At 38.8% G+C, this 26,273-nt stretch overlaps 2 protein-coding genes across 2 annotated transcripts in view; one reads left to right on the top strand and one right to left on the bottom strand.

The window, feature by feature from the left end:
* Positions 1-10: 10 nt before the first annotated feature.
* Positions 11-12,709, top strand: SPA17 (sperm autoantigenic protein 17). The gene is made up of 5 exons (XM_041771358.1): positions 11-148; positions 1,313-1,493; positions 7,624-7,694; positions 9,500-9,586; positions 12,374-12,709. Exons 2-5 carry the CDS (start codon positions 1,340-1,342, stop codon positions 12,515-12,517), a joined length of 456 nt encoding a protein of 151 aa, XP_041627292.1. The 5' UTR covers positions 11-148; positions 1,313-1,339; the 3' UTR covers positions 12,518-12,709.
* VSIG2 (V-set and immunoglobulin domain containing 2) overlaps positions 12,361-26,273 on the bottom strand; it is a 52,734-nt gene continuing 38,821 nt past the window's right edge. Inside the window, exon 6 of the transcript XR_005990285.1 lies at positions 12,361-12,485. The gene's annotated coding sequence lies outside the window, so the exon portion shown is untranslated. The remainder of the gene's footprint in view (positions 12,486-26,273) is intronic.

Here is a 26,273-nt window from a genome sequence, read left to right as displayed (position 1 = left end):
TCGCGAAGCCGTCCGCGGCCGCCGGGCGATGCCGGGCCTGTCCCCTTCCCGGCCGCCGTAGTTGAGTTTAAAAAAAAAAAAAACGGTTACCCAGCAACGAGAAATAACAACCGGAACCATCGGCAACCAGCTCTGCGAGAACGGAGAGGTGAGGCGGTTCTCCCCACTTCCTCTGCAGACCCGAGACCTCGCCTGTCCCCTGGGCCTCTCGCGTTCTCTCGGGATCCCCGACACATTCCGGGATCGCGAGGGCACCTGGGGCGCCGAGGCAGCCTGCGATCCCCGATCCTCGACGTCCCTCGAGGGCCCCGGTCCCCGCTCGGAGCGCCCTCCCCTCCCCAGACCGTCCAGGGTCTCGCCCTGCCCTGGAGTGATTCGGTACCTCATCTCCCGTGCCCTCGAAAACCGAAAAACATCCTGCACGCCGTGGGCCTCGTGACACGTCTCGCCCTCACCTAGACCCCCAGGCCGGCGGACCGTGTGGCATTGGCACCTCCACCAAAAAGGGCCAGGGTGTCGTTTGCACACTCAGCCGCCCAACCCGCTGCTTGGCAGCTGTCCTCGGTCCAGTCCTGTATTCCAAGACCGGAAGATCAGACCTGGTCAGGACAAAACCGGAAAACACAAGAATCCCCAAATCTTGGAGCCTGGATTTGCAAAATCTTTGATCTTGCCTCCGCCCTCTGAGCCCCTGCTGCCCCTTTCTGGGGGGTATGTAGGCCTTTCCGGGCATTGTAGGTCATGCTTCCGAAGTGGAAGCAAGGGGCAAGACTAATTAAGTGTTACAACAAATTAGAGTAATTTCTAGAACCGAGATTGGCTCTTACTTCATTTTTTTGAAATTTTAAACCCCCTAAGAGTGTCTTCTTGGTAACTTCTGATGAATTTTTAACAGTACTTCTGAGTTCCTGTGGCATAACAGAAATTACCCTCATCTTTTTAATGTATGTTTTAATATATATATATATATTATTAGATATTATATATATATTTATTATATATTTAATATATTAAAATATATATTTATGGGACAGAAATAAAAAGTCTTAGTGTTCTAGTGAAAAAAAAATCTGTGATTTTTGTAATTTAAAAAATAATGATTAGGCCTAGTAAATGAGTTTGTATTTGTAATATTCTAATTAATGATAGAGAGTCCGAAACTCTGGAAGAAATGATGGACTGGGGTTGTTTTGTGGGGGGGAGAATTAAAGTTCAGGAAATTTGGGTCTCAGAAATAATTTGCCGTCATAATTGTGATTATATAAGTAAAATCAGACAAGCTTACAGACAATACTCTCTAACGAATCTCTAGGTACAATAGGCAGTTCCTTCCAAGGAGATGTCGATTCCATTCTCCAACACCCACTACCGAATTCCACAAGGATTTGGCAATCTTCTTGAAGGGCTGACACGGGAGATTCTGAGGGAGCAACCAGAAAATATACCAGCTTTTGCAGCAGCATATTTTGAAAATCTTCTAGAGAAACGAGAGAGTAAGATTTTTTTTAATAGGCTTTTTTTTTTTTTTTTAAGTAAGAGACTAAGCATTTGTTTATGGTGAAACTGGGTCAAGACCATTCTCATTCCACAGAAAGCCTTTATGAGGCAAGTAGCTTCAAATAACAGTTCTTGCTATAGAAAACATGTGCCTTTATGATAAGTTTTCCTAAATCACATTATTTCACATTATTGAAGATTACCAGTTGATTACTCAGACCTTCTTTGTTGTATTTTTCATGGACACACTGGGTGGAAGGGAACCTCAAGAGATCATCCAGCCTATCCCTCCATCTCCCAACAGGCTGTTCCAATGCAAGCCAAGCAGCTGACTGCCTAGTCCTCCTGGGAAGAGAGTTTGGTTGTCTTTACATGTTGGCTCTTCTTACTTCAAAGTATTATAACTGTTGTAAAAAATAATTCTATGCTCCTTACATTAAATAGATTGGTATTTGCTGGGGTATGTGAAACTGTCTGCAAAAAAGCACAGAGTAATGCTGCTTTTAAAACTAAAATTCCAGGGGTGTCTGGGTGGCTCACTCAATTAAGTATCTGACTCTTGATTTTTGGCTCAGGTCTTGATATCAGAGTCATGAGTTGAAGCCCCATGTCGGGCTCCATGGGTGTGGAGCCTCCTTAAAAAAAAAAAAGAAGAAGAAAGAAATCCCAGCTTGGGAAGTAATTTATATCCTTTCTCTATTCTTCCAAGGTCCTATCCTGCCCAGAGACTAAGATTCATGCTAACAGTGACTCTTTGGCTGAAAGCCAGAGAAGTTTCTTCACTTCCAGAAATAAAATTTCCAAATTCCTAGCTCTGAAGTCTCATAACTATCAAAATCTGATCCAGTAGTCAAAATGGGAATTATTACAGCTATGCATCTCTATAAAAAAAAAAAAAAACAACCTATTCTTGACTAGAACAAACATTTTGTATGAGCTGTTTCCATCATTACTTTTGACTGCAGTATTCCAACAGAGTGGTAAAAGTGACTAGAAATAACTACAAGTAAATGAGCATTCAATTTCAAATCATTTTCCAGAAGAAGGAAACCTACCACAAGGCTTGAATTGAAACCACTCCCATACACACTGCACCGCTCCACCATCTTGTCTTCTTTTCTCAACCCCGGCAGAGCTCAGAATCTCTGCCAATTTCCTGAATGTTGCTGGTCTTTTCCATATCCAGTCAGTATGAATATCTGTTGTATAATTTAAAACTTACATGCTACTAAAAAGCGATTAAAAGAACTCTTTCAGAGTAAGAGGTGAATTATAATGGGCATTAGTTTTGTTATTATAACATTAATTTTACAAACTCATGAGTAAAATGTCTTTAGTCATTTATTTAATTTTAGATCTCAGAAATGTCCCATTACAAAATCATTTGAGTCATTGTTAATGGATCATGATAATTAAAGCAATTGGTGATTCAGAGTAATAGTCTCAGAATACTAGTTTCTAACTAAAAAACTAGATAAAACTACTTGAAAAATTTTAAAGCACCATACTCAATTCCACTCATGTAAACCAAAGGTGAACTATCCAACTGATGCAAGTATCAGAATGTAGTCTATCCAAAAGGGAAGAAAAAAGTCCTCTAGCCTAGTGTCTCTCACAATGCAAGAATTCCCTTCCAGCAGTCTTCATAGGTAATTATTAGTCTTAACTTTGATTTTTCTGACAGAAAACATGTTAGCATTTGATATAAGTGGTATCTCAAATCATTAGGGAAAAGGTGGGCTTTTATTAAATAATGTTGAGATAAAGATGGAAAAAAGATAAAATTGAATCTATTCCTTACATCACACACCAGAGTAAGTTCCAAATTGATCAAAGATTTAAAATTTTTTTAGGGGATCCCTGGGTGGCGCAACGGTTTGGCGCCTGCCTTTGGCCCAGGGCGCAATCCTGGAGACCCAGGATCGAATCCCACGTCGGGATCCCGGTGCATGGAGCCTGCTTCTCCCTCTGCCTGTGTCTCTGCCTCTCTATCTCTCTGTGACTATCATAAATAAATAAAAATTAAAAAAAATTTTTTTAAATTTTTTTAGATTTAAATTTTTAAATGAAATCATATAAACAGATAAGGAACATGGATGAATTTCTCTGTAATTTAAGAGAGGAAAAAACTTTTCTAGCTAAGTTGCTATAATTACTTAAAAATCCAAAAGCAATTAGGGAAAAAAAGACTGGTAAGATTGACAACATAAAACTAAAGTTTTACATGGCAAAATCACCATAAGAAAAGTGAAACTACTTACAAATGCTAAACTGAAGAAAAACATTTGCAATTTATAACCCAACAGGTTAATAAACCTAATAAAGTTTTGTGAAGATACAGAAGAAAAAACAATAGCCTTTTATAAAACGATGGTCAAGAGATATGAGCAAATCACACAAGAAAATGTGAATTGCCCTTAACATGTGGGAACACACTGAAACTAACCCATAACAACATAAGCCAGATCAAAACTACACTGGGATACATACCACTACCAACTCCCCCCATCAAACTGGCAAAAAAGCCAAAGTTTGCCAATTTATTCTAGACAAAGCTAGAGGGGAAATAGTCATATACATTGCTGGAGGAGATATAAAATGATATAACCCCAAAGAAGAGAATTTGACTGAGAAGCTCCACTTCTTCCCTTTTCATTGCATCGTTTTTTTGAGGAAACAAAAAACGGATGTTTGATGGAAACATCCATCAGGGGATCCCTGGGTGGCGCAGCGGTTTGGCGCCCGCCTTTGACCCAGGGCGCGATCCTGGAGCCTCGGGATCGAATCCCACGTCGGGCTCCCGGTGCATGGAGCCTGTTTCTCCCTCTGCCTGTGTCTCTGCCTCTCTCTCTCTCTCTCTCTCTCTCTCTGTGACTATCATAAATAAATAAAAATTTAAAAAAATTAAAAAAAAAAAGAAACATCCATCATAGGGAATTTGTTGAATAAACTAGAGGACATCCATACAATGGAATTAATTATATATAACTACTTAAAACACAGAATGAGAAAGATCTCTATATGTTGCTATAGAGTGATCTTGAGGATATGTTAAGTAAAAAAAAGTAAGGTGGAAAAAAAAGTGTTTAGTATACTACCAATTACCTAATAAAGGGATGTTGATATGAATATATAACTATTCATTTATATTTTTAATGAAAGACTAAGTCTTTTAAAAGTCTACATTTACCTCTGGAGGAAAAGTAACAGAGTGGAGGGAACAGTATAGAAGCTAGAAAGCTGGACTTCTCTGAATATATCTTGAATTCAAAATCACAAATGTTCAACATAGTTTAAAGTAGAAAGAAATTTTAAAAAATTTTAAGCAATCTCTAAAGTTTGGAAGTGAAGTGAAACAAAGGAGCCTAACTAGTAATAAAAATGGGTAGATATAACCACACAGAAAAATTATTTCAAGTGACTTTATAATACATACAGTAATGTGTACATCTCGGTGGATATACCCTAAAAACAAAATGAAGTAAAAAAAAGTCTTAAATTGTTTTCAGTAATCATTGTTAATAACATTATAGTATAATTACAGTTTTTATTCACTTTACGACATAGCAAACAAGTAACTATCCTACTGTTATTAGAGTAAGATTTTTAGTATAAGAAAAATGACATAGATATAAAAATAAAATAAGTTGGTAAAATCCTATAATCCTAAATTTGAACAGAAAAATATCAGTGTGACCTCAATGATATATTTTCTCTTCAAAAATGAAAGAGATGTTCTCTAGCTGTATACATTTTTTAAAAGGCTACAAAACAATGACCAACCCAGTACCAATGAGCACCCAGCCTCTAGAGTGTGACATCTAGCTACCATTTCCCACAGACCAAGGCTTCTAGACTAGCTAATTCCGTGATTTGGTCAGCAAATATGCAAGTTGAGCCTGAACATCTTGCCATACCAGAAAATAAGGAAACTATCAATGATTACTAGAGTTGTTTCCAAAGGACTCAGGAACACCTGAATACTTGAATGAGTTCCCACTGGCCAATTTTGGACAGTGAGAGCATCAATAAGAATAATAAATGCAGTGGATTGAAGTTGACCCAATTTCTTAACTATTCAAAACAAATAAAACTTCCTTAAGAGGAAGATCCTAAGGAACCAACTGATTATTCTGAAAACTGGTCAATAAGAGGGAAAGCATCAAAACTTTAACCTGCCTTTTCTGGATGAACTGTGTGTCAGCTAACAGTTAGCTGTTGATATGGGAAAGTTTTTCTTTACTGATTACTACAGAAATAAATAATGATCAAATAAGAACATTGCCATTTTGCAATCCCTAAAGAAATGATCTAAGCAATCATCACCAATGGGCCATTAAAGATGATAAAAAGAGAGACAACCAGATATTATGTGTATCCTGATAAAATTACACTGCATTATCTCTAAAGTATTCTTGCTAAATAAATAAATAAATTCTGAATCAGCTACAGGAAATTCAAAAGCAAAGGAACTTGTTAAAAGTCATAATGAGAATGGAATCAGAAATATCTAAACTGTGGAAAACTCCAAAGGAAAAATGATCCAATTTCCTCAACAAAAACATTGCAAGGAAAAAATATGTGGGCTGGGAGATGGGTGAAAATTTCTTCCAATTAAAAGAGATGTAAAAGGCATAATGAAAGGCCGTGTGGGCCCATTGTTTGGGTTCTGTTTGAACAAATCAACAGTAAAAAAAAATCAACAAAAAATATACTAGGCAACATGGAGAAATTTGGATAGCTAATATTAAGGCATTATTGTTAGTATTTAGATGTGATCATGATATTGTGGCTTTATATCTTAGAGATGCACACTGAAATAAACATTTATAGATAAAACAATAGGATGCCCGGAACTGGCTTGAAAATAATCACAAGAAAGGGTGGGAAATTGAGTGAAGTTACCGATAAAATAAGATAAATCCTGAGTTTGTAATTGTTGAATCTGAGTAATATACACGTTATATTATTCTCTCTACTTTTGAAGTTTGAAATTGTTCATAGGGGATCCCTGGGTGGCGCAGCGGTTTGGCGCCTGCCTTTGGCCCAGGGCGCGATCCTGGAGCCTCGGGATCAAATCCCACATCGGGCTCCCTGCATGGAGCCTGCTTCTCCCTCTGCCTGTGTCTCTGCCTCTCTCTCTCTCTGTGACTATCATAAATAATTTTTAAAAAAATGAAATTGTTCATAATGGGGACGTCTGGGTAGCTCAGTCGGTTGGGCGTCTGCCTTCAGCTCAGGTCATGATCCTAGGGTCCTAGGAATGGGCCCTGGGATCGGGCTCCATGTCATTGGCTCCCTGCTCAGCAGGAAGCTGGAAGCCTGCTTCTCCCTCTCCCTCTGCCACTCCCCTAACTTGTACTCTCTGGCTCTATCAGATGAATAAAATCTTTTTTTTTTAAAAAAAGAAATTATTCATAATGAAAAGTTCAAAAAATCTGCTTAAATATAAGTATTTCTTCCTGTCTTTGTTTACTGACTTCATAATATGCTTCATTTTTATTTTTTTAAAGATTTTATTTATTTGACAGAGAGAGAGCACAAGCAGGAGGAGGAGCATCATATATTGTTATCACTGGTTATGTTTACAGTGTTAAGCTAAGTACATAATAAGATTTTCCTTTTTTTTAAGATTTTATTCATTCAAGAGAGACACAGAGACAGAGGCAGAGACATAGGCAGAGGGAGAAGCAGGCTCCATGCAGGGAGCCATATATGGAACTCGATCCCAGGACTCCAAGATCACGCCCTGAGCCAAAGGCAGACACTCAACCACTGAGCCACCCAGGTGTCCCCAGGTGTCCCCTTAGTAAGATTTTCAACTAGCCATAAAGAACTTCCAGCTTGGGCAGCCCCGGTGGCTCAGCGGTTTAGCGCCGCCTGCAGCCCAGGGCGTGATCTTGGAGACCCTGGATCGAGTCCCACGTCAGGCTCTCTGTATGACGCCGGCTTCTCCCTCTGCCTGTGTCTCTGCCTCTCTCTCTCTCTCTGTCTCTATGAATAAATAAAAAAAATAAAATCTTTAAAAAAAAACCTGTGGTTTGAAAAAAGATCTTGTGTTACTAATCTGGATTTACTTTAATTAACTCAAAATAAGTCTGAAATTATTATATTTTTATTATTTAGAAACCAACTTTGATCCAGCAGAATGGGGGGCTAAGGTAGACGACCGCTTCTATAACAACCATGCATTCAAGGTATGGTCCTATGAAACTCATGGATTTGGTTATTTCTTCTCCTTGTCTCCAAAATAGATAATAGCAGAATCTCCCCAGAATCACGATCATGAAAGGCATATATATCTTATTAAACCTTTTTAGTTGTGCTGTTCTTTCTGACCAGAATTTTTTTCTAACGTATCTGAATTATGAAAAAAAATAAAGTATCTGAATTGTGAACAGATATTTAGCTGAAATTGAAAGGTGATCAACAGAAAGAATGTACTTGAAAAGTTACAGAATAACTACTATCATTTATTCTTCAAATTGTATTGGGTATCACGATGGTTAGCAATAGCGGATCCTCAATAAATAATTGTTTAATTAACAAATGGCATTTCATAAAATAAAACACCATTTATCCAGTTGTTTCATCATCATTGACATCATGGTGGAGTTTCTTCTACAAAACTAATGTGTTCAAAGACTGAACCTGCCTTCTCTTTAGCAACATTCTCTGAACCAGCCTTTCTCAACCAAGGTTCCCCAAAATAATTAAGCCCTAAGCCAAAGGCACTCATTGCATGTAAGGAATCAATGTCTTTCCTTTGTATCCAGGATGATTCTAGTTATGTACCATCCTTGATAGAATAGTCCCTCAAAACATTCTGTGTTCTGTGGTCCAGAAGAGGAACACTGGTTGATAAGGGCTATGTGTGACCCTTTGTGATTGGCATCAACTAACTGGGAACTTGATGGAAATTCTGTCTCAGGCTCTACTCCAGATCTGCCAAGTCAGAAACTGAACTTTAACAAGCTAAGCTCCCCAAAGTAATTTGTAGGTACATTGGTGTCTGAGAAGCACTCTTCTAGACAACTGAGATAATACATGAGCCACAAATCTCCACCAGATATTAGAATTAAAAGGAATTAACCAAGTTCAGGTTTTGATGGTGTTCCGCAGTAGAACTGGGGAATTTCCAGGGGAAATACCTGTCACTTTTTCCATGAGTTCAAAAGTGAAGTTCCATCCATTTGTGCCTGCCAGATAATGGGAGTGTTGAGTTTGTTTCCACTTAACTTAATTCTCTGTGTTCATGTTTTATTTCAATCAAAAGAATAGTGTCAAAAAGCTTTAAGTCTTTGTGTCACATAGCAATTTTAGGGTGTTTTTTTTTTCCATCTCTTTTGAATTCTAAAGGCTTTACTTAATTAGCTTATATGTCTTCAAATTTCTGTTTTATGGATTCAAGAAACTCTTCTCATAGGTTGTGAATTATCAATGCCTCTATTTTGGTGAAAGTTTTCAATAACCATGTCAAAATAGGCATAGCTGATATTCCTTTTTTTATTATTTATTTAAATGGTTCCCCATAGCAGAATTTACTTCTTTGATATGATTTTTAACCTTCAAACTTCATTAAAAAGTCCACTTGATCTCACAACATGGGGCACAATGGCACATATTTTGTTCTTATTTTAAAAACTAGCAGCACTTCTTTTTTACACTTTGTTCAAGATTCATTACAGCATCTTAACAACTTTAGTATAAGACAATAGCTTTGTTTTTATATAAAAACAATGCTGCACACATTCCAAAAGCAAAAATGTCAAACATTTTTCACCAATTGTTTGGTCATATTTGTTTATGCATATTCCCTTGAGAGTTTTAATTTATTTCTTTTTTTTCCAACCTACTTTCTTTTCTTTTTTTTAATCAGCATGTACTTAATTCCTACTACTTCTCAATAACATAAAGAAATATTTAGTGACTTTCAGCAGTTTGATGCAAGACTTTACTGTTTTGGAATATTGCCTGTTTGACCCTCTCACCCCTCTTCCAGGAGCAAGAATCACCTGAGAATTGTGAGTCAGAAAAAGAAAAATCTCACCCATCTGTGAAAGACGATGAGACACCAGTCACAGCCTTTGTAAGTTATATTTTCCATATATTATTAGATTTCTAAAAAGAATCATATCCCTCAAATTAAAATTATACTCCAAATATGAATCTAGTCTGTTATCCATATTGCTAAAATAATCACTTTGCGCTCTAAATAACTGGCACCAGTGATAAACTCACTGATAGATCATTTGTAGCTTTGCCTATTATAAAGGAAAACTCCTTCTTGCCCTTAAAAATAAAATCTTATTTTCCAAGATTGGCAATAGGTGGGAGAATCTCAGTCTTCATCCTTCAGATTCACTTTCCACTCTGAGAATTTTTCACTAATCGATGCTCTCCCCACCACACAGTGGCAAGGGTCAGAGATGACAAAAGGAAACTCGCAGAGAATCACATACCACCAAACAGAATGGCTTTCCGCAATGTGTAAAGGTCTTACTCACCTTCCATGCACTGCTGTCTACAAAATGACTTCCTGGGGATCCCTGGGTGGCTCAGCGGTTTAGTGCCTGCCTTTGTCCCAGGGCGTGATCCTGGAGTCCTGGGATCAAGTCCCGTATTGGGCTCCCCGCATGGAGCCTGCTTCTCCCTCTGCCTGTGTCTCTGCCTCTCTCTCTCTCTCTCTCTCTCTCTCTCTCTCTGTCTCTGTGTGTCTCTCATGAATAAATAAATAAAATATTTTTTAAAAAAATTACTTCCTGCCTGATAGCCTACATCTAAGCAGTAAAGACCTGAGTAGGGTCCACCTTCAAAGATACCTATTTTCAGTAGTGTGCTAGAGCCAGCTCTCAAGAGACAACTGTGCACATCTCTATACAACCCATGATCAGTAATGTCTACTTTACCAAACATCAGCCATGGTAGGAGTATGAAGATCATGGCCAATACTACAAATCAAACTCTTTTTTTTTTGGAGAGTCCATATATAAACATTTACTAGCATATCACTGCCTATATTATGCATAGTCCAGACTCAGAGAACCAAGCCTAGTGGGAAAGAGCTCATTCTCTACAATGTTGAAGACCAAATTTCTGAGTTCCTTTTCATGTCTTAATGTCCCAGTTAGTCACCCGTTAACTGACACCCAAAGCAGACATACCTTACCTCCTATCCAGCTAGGGGCATAACTTTTCCCTATAACCTTTATAAATGATGCCAGAATTATATCAATACAACCCAATCAGCCTAACATTGCTATTTGCCAGTGTCATTTCCTTACATCTTTACTAGTTGTCCTTACCCATTCATGAATCTGAGTTGAGATATTATTGATTTCCAACTCCACTGTAATGCATTTGCCCATACTGAGGCATCATCTCAGTGGATTTAATACCATCCTATTTGTATTTAAAAGTTTGAGAGCTAGATTTGCTTCATTGTTTTTTTTTTTTAATGGGGTGAGGGTATAAATAACCCAAGGGTCCTTCAACAGGGGACTGAGTAAATAAATCAAGTTGCATTAGTACAATGTAATATAATAGTGGAAGAATGGGCAGCATTACATACTGAATAATAATATAGAAAAGAGAACCAAGATACATAGTTACATGGAAAAAATAGTTGTGAACATTGTAATTAGCATGATCTGATTTTTAAGATAAAAAGTCATGTATATACCCATATGAATACTTTGTATACAGAGAAACTTTGGAAGGATATATATATATATACTCACCCCATAATAATGGTTACATCTTAGGAGTAGGATTAGGAAAGTGGGAGAAAACTCACAACCAGGGACATTTATGTTTTTAAATGTACATGTACTACTGTTATAATTTAAAATGATATATTAAAAGCTATGTACCTATTGAATTAGACACTTAGAACCTGTGTGTTTCACTGTCTATATTTTGGTAAATTAGATATAAATTTTATTTTTTTAAAGATTTTATTTATTTATTTGAGAGAGAGCAAGAGAGAGTGGCAGGAGGAGCAGAGTCAGGGACAAGCAGATTCTATGCTGAGTGTGGAGCCTGACACAGGGCTCAATCCCATGACCCTAAGATCATGACCTGAGCTGAAATCAAGAGTCAGACTCTCAACCAACTGAGCAATCCAGACACCTCTACACCTAAATTAAAAAAAAAAAAAGAAGCTATATACAGAAGTTCAGCCAACCATGTTAAAACTGACCATTGGGGGCACCTGGGTGCCTCAGTTGCTCAAGCGCCTGCCTTCGGCTCAGGTCATGATCCTGGATTGCCCGGATGGATCCCTGTGTGGTTGGGCTCCCTGCCCAGTGGGGAGTCTGCTTCTCCCTCTCCCTTTGCCCCTCCCCCTGCTCTACTGTCTCTGTCTCTCTGTCTCTCAGCTAATCAATTAAAAAAATTTTTTTAAAAACCTGATATTATTGGACTAAAAGGATTTCTCTTTGGCAGTCCACTTTAAATATATGATTTTGCTTAGCTAATCATTGAAAAATTAAGAAATTAATTTCATGTAATCATGATTATTTTGAAACAGCACATTTACTATTCTTGACATTTTTACCATGCCTCAAGGATTCTTACTTAGTTTAAAAAAAAAAATGTTATTGCTCAGGAAACTGTTAAACAGGAGCTATTTTGAGGGGGAAGTTGGCACCGATCGTTTATTGCAGAGACATATTAAAGAATGAGAAAACAAAATGCCTGCTATTCTAGCACTCATCGTTTAGTATATATACGTGACAGTGTATAAAATTCCCTTAAGAAGCAAGAGATCTCAATTGTTACATCCCTAAACTGATTAAATTTATGCATTTATTTTTATGGCATCAAAATACTGGATATTTAAGAAGCGTCTTACTTTTTTCTCCTTTCCATAAAGGAATCTTCTGAAGAAGAAAAACAAAGAGAGGAGAATGCTGCTCTCAAAATCCAAGCAGCTTTCCGGGGACACTTAGCCAGAGAGGAGGTGAAGAAAATGAAGTCAGGTGATGCTGAAGGAGAGAAAAGAGAGGGAAATGAGTGAGAAGACTGGTTTTACTCCCCCGCTCCCCAGAAAAACATGAAAAAATCATCCAGATCCATCAGCCTCTCTGTGATTGTTGTTTTTTTCTTAGTAAGGGAGATGTGATGTAGTGAAATAACATTTGTTGCTGTTGTGAAAATCTGTCATGAGCATTTGTTTAATAAACATGCCATTGAACACATGCCTCTTAAAGATTTCTCTGAGATCATGAGTCTTATTTATACTTCTCCCAAGTCTCTGTATAAAGACCCCTGGATTTAAAGCTATAAAACTGGCATGTCTGAATTTTCAGGGCTCTCAGTGGTTATGTGGTCTAACCATTATCTAATGAATAAATTCTCTATCACATGCCTGAAAAATAGTCCTTCAGCTCCTGGTTCACTCCTGGTGGTAGAGAATTTTACTGCCTCTCAAGCATAGTCCATTTAGTTTTTGAATAATTCAAATTATTAAAAAGATAAGCTGAATCAAAAACCTGCTTCCCTGTAAGTTTCAACCATATGTTTTCATTTGTCATGCAGGCATGCAATCATTTATTGAAAAATGTATTGAGCCCAAAACATGTGCTGGGATTTAGTAGTGAATATCTGTTCCTACACCCAGCTGATGTTTTTTTTATTGTCATGCTCTCCAGAACCACACAGAATAAGATGAATACATATTTGAAAAAAAAACAAAAATCATCATAACATCATAAATATTCTTCCTCAACTAAAACTTCCCAAGTTTTTCTCAATGCATAAATGGTAAATACCTGTATCATAAACTCAAAAGGTCTTACATCTTTTTTTTTCAGTGAATCATTCAAGCCACCCCCCTCCCTGAGTGCTTTATTTTTAGAAAGTTTGGTCTCTCCTTTGTGAGGCCTTCTCACCCTTGAATATCTAAGAAACTGTGGGGTTCATGTCTTAGACCAAAAGATGCAGTTCCTTTCCCAAAACAAAATAGAGAAGAAGTGGAATCTTCTTTAATTAATGCTGTTAACCTTCTACCATGATGATGCAGCATCGTGGTAATGTCCTGGCTGGTTCGGATTCCTGTCTGCACACCTTGGATGTCCCAAGCTTTGGTTCTAACATTACACATCTCTCAGCTCACAGTCACACAACCATTGCTCCCCCAAAGCTCAGTAACATGCCTGGCTCTGTCTTAAGGAGCTTCTAAAACCAGCCACATGTTATGCATAACAAGTGTCCTCCTGCAAACAGTTAGATCCTTGTCTTAAGCTCAGACATTCTCTTTCTGCAAAGCAGTTTTTTTTCAAGTGCCCCATTTCCCCCCATTCCCATCCCTGAGCCTTTTTCAGGCTCTACAACAGAAGTTCACCCAAGTGATCTTACCCACTCAAATCAGATGACTTATGCTAGCAATTTCAAGGTTGTGGCATTCATTCTCCAATCTCTACTCACCTTCAGACAGCCATCCCCCCTTCCAAGGTCTTACTGCCACTAGGGAGCTACATGCTGGCTAAACACAAGTCTCTAATATCCACTGGACTTTCTCTTCCCATCCTTAACCCCCCTCTCCCAGGCTTAGAGAGGAAAAAAAATAATCAACTCTCCTCCAGCTTTCCAGCCGCTCATCCCCCTATTCCATTTAAAGCACCAGCCTCCAATCCATTTGCTCCTCAAACAAAGCCATCCTGCTTGGGGGATTATGAAGAGGACGCAGAATTAATACAAAGACTTAGCTTCTCTGTCCTAGAGAGAAGACTAGAAAAGGAAAAGGAGACTTTTTCCCCTAGTGAGTACATAGCAAGAAAAAAAGAAAAAAGATACCTTTTAACTTTTTAATAATTCTGTTATACGTATACAGTGATTAATGCTGTGCTTTCCACATAGTACACACATACACAAATCTAGCAGTTGGCATTTTTGGTGAAGAAAGAGAAGTGAGTAAGGAAGAATGGATATCATAACAACACATATTAATAACATTTTACTATCAATTAATTGGTTTTCCTCATCTCCCTACCTGATTGTTCTCAGTCTCTTTGCTGGTAACTTCAGCTCCCCAACCATGAAACTCTAAAGTACTCCCAACCTGTCACTGGACCATTTTTCAAGTGATCACACTTGTTGATCTTATCAAGTGTCATGGCTTTAGAAGCCGTATACAGACTAACTACTCTCAGATGTATACCTGTATACATTGGGCCTTTCTCCAACTCCAGACATATATTCAATGACCAGCTTAACCTCCCTATTTGGATGTCTATAGGCAACTCAAACTTAACACATCTAATACTAATATTAATGCTCCTGACAACTGCTCTGCAGTTTTTCCCATCTCAGAAAATGACCATTCCATTCTCCTGTTTGCTCAAGCCAAAAATCTAGAATTCATCCTCAACCCTTCTCTTTCTTTAATACTCCATTAGTAATCGATCAGCTAAACCTATGGATTCTATCTATAAAATATACCCAGAATTTGATCACTTCTACTGTGACTACCCTGGTCCTAGTTCCCATTCTCTCTTTCAGGGATCATTGCAACGTTCTCCTTATTACTCAGTCATTACCACATTAATGCCACATAACCCATCCCAAAGTCAAAGATTTAAAACCATTACTTTTTCCTCATTTAGTCTGTGGATCAGTAGTACTTTAGCTGAGGTAGGCTGGACTCCAGACTCGAAATTAAGTTCAGAATCGCTGTAAGCTGAAGGTTTGTGGGTTGACTGGGGAAGGTTTCCTTCAGGCTGTGAGAGCAGAGGTCCACTGTAGTACCTTCTGCTTCATGTGTCCTATTCAGAGCCAATTCTGAAAATGCTACCCAAGACATGCTTTTCTCATGGTAGTCATATAAGCATAAACAGGAAAAGCCAACATAGAAGAATATTTTAAGATTTTTCCCATATGACTTCTCCTGACATCCCATTGACCAAAGGAAATCACTTGACCAAGCCCAAAGTCAAGAAATGAGAAAATACACTGCTTACCATGAAACTATAGCAAAGTCATCTGTGCATAATAGTACTACAAGGGGTAGTGAAGAATTGTGAAGAACCAATAATTCAATCTATCACAGTCTGTTCTTTTGGTTGTAATTATTCACATCCCTTTCACATGCAAAATAATTCACTCCTATCCCAAGACCTCTAAAAGATCCATTAAATCCTTGAAAACCTGGATCTATATCAGGTCCAGATATGGCTATTCTTGAGCCTATGAATTTAAAAAGCAAGTATCTTCTTCTTATACATGCAACAAATTATGAGCAGGGACAATATAACCACAAAAAAATACTCTCATTCAAGAAAGAAAATAATGGAAGCAAAGAGGAATCACTGGCCCATAAAAATTATGAAATCCCACCAAGTGAAGATTGTCAGGTTCCTCTATTTGAGAAAAGGGAATAATGTTTCATGATTAGGCACAGGTTCTGATCTCTAAGAATCACTTTCCAGTCTATTCACCATACCTCTTGGTTCTTCAGTATGGAAAATTATTATTTTTCCATCATCTCCCTTTGTCACTTGGAAAGGGCACTAGCAAATATATCTTTCTTGGTGGATAAGTGGATTTCTCAACCTGATTCCTGCCTGTAGAAAATTGAGAGCCCAAATTTCTGTTCACATCTTGCATACCTTTAGTCTCTTTTAGTTGTTAGGAATGCTTTTGCCAATAGACTTTTCTTAAAAACTTTTTGCGAGTTTTCTGTGTTTGACTCTAGTCAACCTCAGGAGCCAAAAGCTGCACCCATCATTTCTTTCAAGATATGCCTCCCCCTCTCCCTCTAGATTTAATTATATTAAAAGGAGTGAAGAATTGGAACCAATATTTCAATATACTAAAGCCTCATAACTGTCACAACTAGTCTCCCTATTTCCACCCTTTTCCCTTTTCAACACAGCAGTCAGAATGTCCTATTATAGTTCAAGTCATACCTTGTCACTCCTTTGCTTGAAATTTCCAATGGCTTCTCATTTCACTCAGAGTAAAAGCTAAAGTCTCCACAATTGTTCTATGCAGATCTTGCCTCCTGTTACCTAACTCCCTTCCCTTATCATTTTTTCTCCATGTTTCTGAACACCATCTCCTGAATGGTGTTGTTTACTGACCACTTCCTCCTACTAAAATGTATGTTCCACGAGGATAGAAATTTGCTATTTTGTCCACTGCCTAGTTGCCTCTATTACATGCAGCAGAAAAGAGTGAAATGTTTCTGGTGGTTCATACAGAAGTGGGAGGAGAAGGGGGAAGAGATATTTATCTTCTTCCATCAAATTAGCTGATTGGATTATACATCCATCCCTGAATAAATCACTGAGATCAGGGGAAAAGAATATGCTAATTGGCTCATACCTATCACCATCAGAACCTACTCCTAGGAGCAGAGGGTCAATTCCGCCCAAAAACCTGGTTGAAATTCAGGAAAGTTTGAAGTCCCTTCTAGGAAACAGAGTAATATTGTCAGGAAGAAGGGACAGTGGATACTGGGCAAGCAACCAACAAATAGCCACCACAATGCTTTAATCACCACATGGTTTCGCATTACATTGTGCTGTTTATTAAATTATTTGCCAAAACCAAACACTAGAGAAGTATCAAAAAAGAAAGGAAAAAATTAAAACAACAGACATGAGGCTAACAAACATGGAGAGATCTGAGTAGCCCGCCACAGAAATTGCAATGTTACTGACACTCCTTGGAGTTGTGCAAAGCAGATAGGGGCATCTCCCAAGAAAAGAGCTTTGAAGTCTAGGAAAACATGAAAAATCTTGTGAGAGAAGAAGAACTTAAACTATTTTTAAAATATAATTTTGTTCTGTGGGAAGCTAAGTATGAGAGTTTGCGACCATGAGTTTTTCATAAAACATTCTTAAGAACACTGTACCTATAGAAAAGGAGGGTTTTTTCCAAGATCATCAGTCAGTCCTTTCTAATAAACATAAGTCCAACATAATCTGGAGGGATGGGCTCTCTGTTGCACTGTGATATGGAGCTCAGTGTCTGTGAGTGAGAGAGGAGCCCAAGATAAGAACCTGAATTGTTGCTGCCATTCTGTCTCTTAACATCATCCACTTTTGTGGTTGATCTTTTGTGTGTGTGTGTGTGTGTGTGTGTGTGTGTGTGTGTGTGTGTGTTTGATCTTAAAGCAAACTCAACAGTGACTTCCCTAACTTCTCAATAAAAGTAACTCAGTAGTTTCTCTATACCTCAAGCTAACTTGAATTTTCTAATATTTGGAAACATTTCGGCAGGTATCATATTTTCTCCAAACTGAGTTTTGTGCTGTGAAATTATCCCCATGTTCTTGTTTTATGGGAGGGAAGGGAGGTTATATAAGAGCCAGATACTAATTTTCTACATGGTGTTCTTTTGGCCTGAGGATATTTCTAAAGAGTAGGTTAAAATATAAATCTAGGTCTTTGGCTCTTTGTTTTTAGGCCTATTTTCCCTCTGCCATACATCTATAATATACATATAATGGCCCATTTTGTATGAATTTATGATGGTGATAAACTTATATCTAATCTGAAGTGTTTTTTATAACCATAGCTACTGGGATGGACAATTACTTATATCTGTGAAGCTCTCAAAAGATAGTGGACATGAAAAATGTGATACTTTAAAATGTGAAAACACTTCTCTGAATAAAATGTGCTTAGGAGCATGCAATCTCTGTTGTATAGAGGCAAAATATTAAAATCTGCCCATATTGTAACTAAAATCTCAAGAGCCACCAACCACATTCATTACCAAATACCTTGCCATAGAACTGTCAGCACTCCAAGACCAAGAGATCACCACAGGAAGGAATATACTATCCCAAAGGGGTCAGATATAATGGGGAAGGTATGAAAGTCAGCCATCATTCTATCCCTCAAGGCACCTGTCTCAGAGGCTTCTGACCAAAAACTCAGGCATTTTATTCCACTGAAATTATATTATTAGGAAGCAGAGCTCAGTTGGATAAATTAGGCATCACGCCGATTTTGGAAGCTGCCAGAAAGACTTGTTTTTGAAATCCTTGAGACAATTGAAAACATGCTTCCCTGGAGACGTAAGCAGTTAGAAGGGAAACAAGATCAACTAACTGCAGTGCTATCCCCACAATGATTTTAGAGTCACCTGCTTTCAGATTGTTCAAGTCATGTCATGAAGGCTGTGGTCTGCTGCCCAGACCTGCCTCCCCCCTACTCTATTTTTTCAGGACCGAATGCTGCTTCCATTCTGGAAAATGCCTTCAGCATAAGGGAGCTGCTTCCCCCTAGGTTGCACCCTCCCTGGAGACAGCTTGCATCTAATGACTACAACAGCACAAGAGCATGGCCCCTTGCCTCAGATTGAGACAACTGTTGCAACATTAGCCCAGTTCAACTTCCTCCTCCATCCAATCCTGCTTCCCTACCATCCTTACAGCTATCCTTCAATAAATCATCTCTGCTCAAACCCTCAAAACCATCAGTCTCAGAAATCATTTCCAAGGAACCTGACCTATGATAGTTAACTTGAAAGTCTCTGACATACCTACGCCTGTATAAACTTTTTGCTTCTTTTAACGTCATCTGTATTAGAATTGAACAATGGGCAGACCTGCTGATCAGGAGCTAACCTACAACAGAAAAATATGCATGTCTATTTCTTCTCTAAATGAATTATTTACCAAAATTCCAAATACTAACACTAATACTAAACTGTGTTTCCTCCAAAATTCCTATGTTGAGGCCTTAACCCTCAATCTGATCGTGTTTGGATATGGGGCCTTTGGGAGATACTATAGGTTTAGATAAAATAACAAGTGCAGGGTCTTCATGGTAAAATTAGTGGCCAATAAGAAGAGACCTCAGAGATACATCTTTCTCTCTCTCTCTCTCTCTCTCTCTCTCTCTCTCTCCCTTCTCTTCCCCCTTCTTTTCATTATAATGGAAGAGCTAATGGTGAGGACTTAGGACTCATTTATTAACTATAAGGTATTATAATGGGAGAACACGGCAATGGTCCCTTAACTGCCACTTCAAGCCTCATATCAGATTTTTCTGGGGGTGGCCATTTCTTGACTATCAGGTACCACTTCCACCTTCCCATCTTCTCACCTAGCTTTCCTTTGACTTCTACACTTCACCAACACAGACCAAAAGTTGAACCAGCTCTAGAGATAAGTGTAGACTGGCTTAAGCCAAGTAGCACCTTCTATCATTGTTTCAGACCAGATATGTGTTTTAGGCCCATCTAATTAGGTAAGAAGCTCTCAGCTCAGAGTGATTTCACCCCCCAAAAGATGTTTGACAATGTCTGGAGCCATTTTTGCTTGTTCCAATCCAGGGTGGAGAGGAATGGTATTGGTATCTAACAGGTAGAACCCAAAGATGTTTTTTAATAGCCTACAATGCTCAAGATAGACACCTCCCTGACAAAGAATTATCTAGCCCAAATGTCACTGGATTAGGCATTAAAATGTCCTGTAGCTGCAAGGGAAAACAAGCTTTAAAATAAGCTGACCCACTAGAAAGCAGGTCAAAAACGAAGGCACCGTATCTGGTCAATGACCTACTCAATCACATTCTAAAGTCCAAGGGCTTTCCACTTGTATGATCCTATTAATCCTCTTTTTTTTTTTTTTTTTAGCTTTTTAGTAATCTTCTTTATTTGTAATGGTTTTCAGCTGTAACTGATATTCTTCTAAACACATCACTCCTGCATTAAAGAATAGGAAGGAGAAATGCAGACATCAAGAAAAAGGAAACAAGAGGGAAGAGCACAAGATAGTGACTGAAGGGATCAGCAGCTAGAGCCAGATATTCAGAAAGAGACAACATGCTGCTGTCCACAGCTAGGGTTTTTGACCCACCGGTTGGGATTTACTGGAATTAACATTGTAGAGGATGAAAGTATATAAATCATGATCCTTTCCTCAAGGGAACATAGGGATTTATCAAAAAGATAAGACCTACAAAGAATACAGGAAAGATTGAAAAAGGATATTTAAAATATAACACAAAAAGCACACACCATAAAAGAAACATCTGATAAATATGATCACATTAAAATTTAAACTTTCATATATCAAAAAACACCATAAGCAAAGTGAAAAACACAGCACAGAATGAGAGGAGATATTTGCAATTCAAAATGCATAAAATTAACAAAGGGTTAGTATCCAGAATATAACTTCTACTCAGTATAAAAACTTTGCATGGGGATGGTACACTAAATTCATGATAGTGATTATTGTGGAGAATGGAAGAGAATAGGATTGAAGAAGGAAGCCTAAAGGATCTCAAGTATATACATGTTTTATTTCTTTAAAAAAAAAAAAAGCCCAGAGTCAGACATTGAACGAATATAAATAAGACATTTTAATAAAGCTCGGTGGTAGGAACATGCATGTTTTTATATTAGCTTCTATTCTTTTTTTAAAAAAGATTTTATTCATTTATTCATGAGAGACACACAGAGAGGCAGGAATATAGGCAGAGGTAGAAGCACGCTCCAGGCAGGGAGCCTGATGTGGGACTCGATCCCAGGACCCTGGGATCACTCCCTGAGCCGAAAGCAGATGCTTGACAACTGAGCCATCCAAGTGCCCCATATATTCGCCTCTATTCTTACCTATATTTTTCAAATACATTTTACCAAAAAAAAATTATGAGTTCCTACAGACCATTAAGAATAAAAATTTGGGAAAGGGGCAAATATGTGAGCACAAAAGGAAATCCAGGTCCACTAAACATATGGAAAAAAGATGTGAATTCTCCCCAATAAGAAAAATGTAGATTAAAGAATGGTGAGATATGATTTCTCATTCATAGATTGGCAAAACTTAAAAGCAGACGATGAACAACAACTGGAACTCGTACTGCTCTTGGGAATGCATGCACATTGGCACATTAGCAAGCAAACTTGTTGACAATAAGCATACTCGTTAGTGTTTAAGGAGGTCAGTATATAATCCCCCCTATCTTCCCCACCCAACTGCTGAACCAAATGAGGGAAACAAAGGAGAAAATTTGGGATTAAAAGATAATGTTTAGAAACAGAACATTCACTTGGAACTGCAACCAGCAATTAATACAGCTCAGAAATAGAAAGCCTGTCTCCCACATCTGGATACAATTGCTATTTGGACTTTGTCTCTCCTCACTTTAGGGGGAGAGAGGGAGAATGATTTTGTAAGAAGGTGGAAACTTAGAGTTGATTTTGTTGTCATATGCAAGTTCAAACAGGCTTACCAGGGTGCATAGCAATCGAATAGCTGAAAGGGCAAACTATACCAGTTTCAAAGCTATTGTCCCTCAGCCTCAATTCCACCTTCTATTTGGCATTTTGGTGCTGGAACCGGGCTCTGCACACCACATTTCTCCTTTGCCAGCTGGGTCTCTTTTAAGCTCTAACAATAAGGGCCATTCAGGAGACTTCGAGGCTGGAGGAGGATGGCACATGCTCCTTTATGTTTTTTTTTTTTCTTTTTTAAGATTTTATTTATTTATTTGAGAGAGAGCGCGCACGCACACACAAGTGGGGGGAACAGCAGAGGGAGAGGAAGAAGCAGGCTCCCTGCTGAGCAGGAACCTGCTGTGGGGCTCTATCCCAGGACCCCAAGATCATGACCTGAGCCAAAGGCAGACGCTTCACTGAGTGAGCCACCCAGGCACCCTGGCACATGCTCCTTTCTGTTTAACTTCTCTTTGGCTTTCTGTGCCTTTTGAGTTGAGTGACATCTCACCCCAGCACAGCAGTTCAGAAGCAACTGAATCTAGCTTTCAGGGCCTGGTAAGAGGCCTCAGAGAGGACAGCTCCAGCCCAGCAGTGTTCTTCCTCTGAGGCCTACGTTTCAGTTCTGTGAAGCCTTTCACTAAGTTTCTAATTTTCAGTCCTTCCAACTACCTCTCTTTATTCTGCAGACCTAGGAGCAGTAGCTGCTGCCTGCAATTTCTATCTCCAGAACAGCTGAGTTTTCTATTCTGGCTTTTTTAGGCAACAATTCTTTATACCTGATTAACAATTCTTTATATTAAATTCTGTTAAAATAAGTATAGTGGGTTTTACCCCCTGATGAGATCCTGACTAATTCAGATGGAAAGAGAAATAGCAGGATTTTTTTTTTCTTTCACTTAGAATGGTGGATTGGAGACTTCTGGATTAAGAGAGAAGACTGAAGGGGATCCCTGGGTGGCGCAGCGGTTTGGCGTCTGCCTTTGGCCCAGGGCGCGATCCTGCAGACCGGGATCGAATCCCACATCAGGCTCCCGGTGCATGGAGCCTGCTTCTCCCTCCGCCTGTGTCTCTGCCTCTCTCTCTCTCTCTGTGACTATCATAAATAAATAAAAAAAAAAAAAAAAAATTAAGAGAGAAGACTGAAGACATGTATTCGTTCCGTATCCTCCTGAAACTCCATCAAAGCAACAGCAAATGGTGTTTTTTGTAACTAAAATGTGATTGGCAAAGTGAGAACTGAGACGAAATCACCAAGTTTTGGAAGTTGGAAACCAGATTCAGCAGAACCAAAAGAACCAAAGCCAAAGTGAGGAAGGCTGAGAATGAAGACAATTTGCACAAAATTCCCAGAAAGCATAGATACATGTAGTAGCAGATAGCACAGGATCTAGAGGGAAAAGGGAAGAGGCTAAACAAAACTGAGCAAAAACTAGTTAAGAAGTGGGGTGCCTGGGTGGCTCAGTCAGTTAAGCGTCTACCTTTGGCTTAGATCCCAGAGTCCTGAGACAGAGTTCCATGTTGGGCCCCCTGCTCAGCAATGAATCTGCTTCTCCCTCTGCCCCTCCACGTTCCCCCCACCTTTTCCCTGTTCATGCATACTTTATCTCTCTCTCAAATAAAATCTTAAAAAAAAAAAGTTTAAGAAGTAGTTAGATCCTTAGCTTCATTTTCCCACTCCATGCCACTAGGAACCTTCCCCCACCCTCATCCTAGCATAAACCTGGAGGTTTACAATCCAGAGAGGATAGAACAGCCTCCAGACTGGGAGCTGCCAGGCCCGTTTGAGAATAGACACATCATGCCCAAAGAAGGCTATAAGGTGACCATGTGCATACTAAACTGTGAATATCCAGAGACTTATAGCCTACTTTCCCAGTCACCCCCCAGAAAAAAGGAAGATCCTAACTTTCCATGGGAGATTGGAAGGTCCTCCTCTGAAGAATCTGATCGAAATAATTAACATTAGGGATTCTCAACAAATAGACCATCAAATCACTTTGACACTCAAAGCCAACAAGACTGCCCACAAGATAGAGCGTGATCCTGGAGACCTGGGATCTGGTCCCACGTTGGACTCCCTGCATGGAGCCTGCTTCTCCCTCTGCCTGTGTCTCTGCCTCTGTGTGTGTGTGTGTGTGTGTGTGTGTCTCATGAATAAACAAATAAAATATTTTTTAAAAATTAATAAATTAATTAATTAAATTAACCTTGTGAGACAGACTATACAGGGAGAAGAAATTTCAAAAATACATATATATCGATACTCTCAAGGAGGAAGATATTACATTCCATTTTTAAAAAGAAGAAGCATTCAGAAAATGTTAAAAAGAGCTCTTAGAAATATCAAACTTGATAGCAGAATTTCAAAACTCAATGGAGTTTGGCAGCTCCTCAAAAAGTTATAGAATTGCTATATGACGCAGCAATTCCATCTCTAGGTACGTGCCCAAAACCATTGAAAACATATTTTTATGTCAAAACTTGTACATAAATGTCCATAGCAGCATTATTCATAGTAGCTCAATACTGGAAACAACCCAAATGTCCATCAACCAGTTGATGGGCAAGCAAGATGCAGTATATCCATACAACAGAATATTATTCTGTCATAAAAAGGAATGAAGTCTTGGGGCACCTGGGTGGCTCAGTGACTTAAGTGTCTGACTTTTAATTTCAGCTCAGGTCATGATTTCAGGGGCCAAGGGATCAAGCCTCGTGTCAGGCTCTTCATGGGGTGGGGGGGTGTGCTTGAGATTCTCTCCTTCTCCCTCTATTCCTCCTCCCACTCACTCTTTCTCTCTCTCTCCCTCCTCTCTCGAAAATAAGTAAATAAATCTTTAAAACTAAAAGGAATGAAGTTCTGTTACATGCTACAACATGGATAAACCTTAAAAAAAAAAAAAACTATGTTAAGTGAAAGAAGCCAGATGCAAAAGGCCACATATGTATGATTCCATTTAAATGAAATGTCCAGAATAGGTAAATCCATAAAAACAGAAAAGAGGGGGATCCCTGGGTGGCTCAGCGGTTTAGCGCCTGCCATAGGCCCAGGGAGTGATCCCGGAGTCCTGAGATCAAGTCCTACATCCGGCTCTTAGCAGGGAGCCTGCTTCTTCCTCTGCCTTCTTCTTCCTCTGCCTCTGCTTCTTCCTCTTCCTCTGCTTTCTTCCTCCTCTCTGACTCTCTCTCTCTGTGTGTGTGTGTGTGTGTGTGTCTCATGAATAAATAAATAAAGTCTTAAAAAAAACAGAAAATAGGTTAATGATTTCCAGGGGATAGGAGTAGGAGGGAACTGGCATTAACTGCCATGAGGTATAGAGATATTAGAAATGTCCTGATCTTCTTGGGATGTTAGAAATGTCCTAGAATTTGATAATGGTGATGGTTTTACAACACAGTGAATATACTAAAAAGAAAATTACTGAAGCATTCATTTTAAAGTAGTGAATCATATGTTATGTGAGGCATATTTCAATTTTAAATGCTATTAAAATAAAATTTAGGGACACCTGGGTAGTTCAGCAGTTAAGCGTCTGCCTTTGGCTCAGGGCATGATCCCAGGATTGGTCCCCCATCGGGCTCCCTGCATGGAGTCTGCTTCTCCCTCTGCCTGTGTCTCTGCGTCTGTGTGTGTGTGTGTGTGTGTCTCATGAATAAATAAATAAAATCTTTTAAAAAATTCAATAGGGGGTTTGAAGGAAAAGTGTGGGGGAAATCTCCCAGAAAAAAAAAAAGGTAAAAAGACAAAGACGGAAAATAGGAGAAAATTAGAAATTTAGGGGAAAAGAGAGCAGGAAAACAGAATTATCAGTGTGATAATTCTAGAAACATTTCCATAAGAAAAGACACAGTTTTGAGATTGAAAAGATCCTAGAAGTACCTAGACAATGGATAAAAGTAAATCCACAGCAAAGCACATGGAGAAAAATTTGTGAATATTTAAGGACAATAAGACTCTACTAATTTTGAGGGGGCACCTGGGTGGCTCAGTGGTTGAGCATCTGCGTTTGGCTCAGGTCATGATCCTGGGGTCCTAAGATCAAGTCCCACATCCGGCTCCCCACGGGGAGCCTGCTCCTCCCTCTGCCTGTGTCTCTGCCTCTCTGTGTGTGTGTCTCATGAATAAATAAAATCTTTTTTAAAAAAAAAGACTCTACTAATCTTTAGAGAGAAAAAGAAGTTTCTCAAGAGCTAATACTGCACTGGAAATTTCTTTGAATTTCTGAAATAAATTATTCTGTACCCCACCAAAGTATCATACAAGTATAAAGATAAAGCAGAGACATTTTCAAACATGCAAAACGTGTTGGATATTTTCCATTTTCCCTTACCCTGTTTTCCTGCTTTCTGCATTAGGAGAATGTTTTTAATGACCTGCATCAATGGCTTCCTTTGCCTTCCAGGTTTGATGATAAGAGACACCAGCAGGAGGTCAGAGGTTAGGAAGAAGGGGATGATACATACTCCCTTTGCCTCCTTCTTTGATTTCTATGAATTGTCTATTTCCCTGTACCAAAGGTCACAGCTCTAGTCAAACATCCCATCCTGTAGCTACTCTCTCTGGGTTCTAGCAAGTTCTTCCTCCCCTTCAT

The sequence above is a fragment of the Vulpes lagopus genome, chromosome 10 (assembly GCF_018345385.1).
Source record: "Vulpes lagopus strain Blue_001 chromosome 10, ASM1834538v1, whole genome shotgun sequence".
Classification (NCBI taxonomy): Eukaryota; Metazoa; Chordata; class Mammalia; order Carnivora; family Canidae; genus Vulpes; species Vulpes lagopus.
The sequence above is the reverse complement of the archived record's forward strand: the minus strand, read 5'-3'. Positions and strand labels throughout refer to the sequence as shown.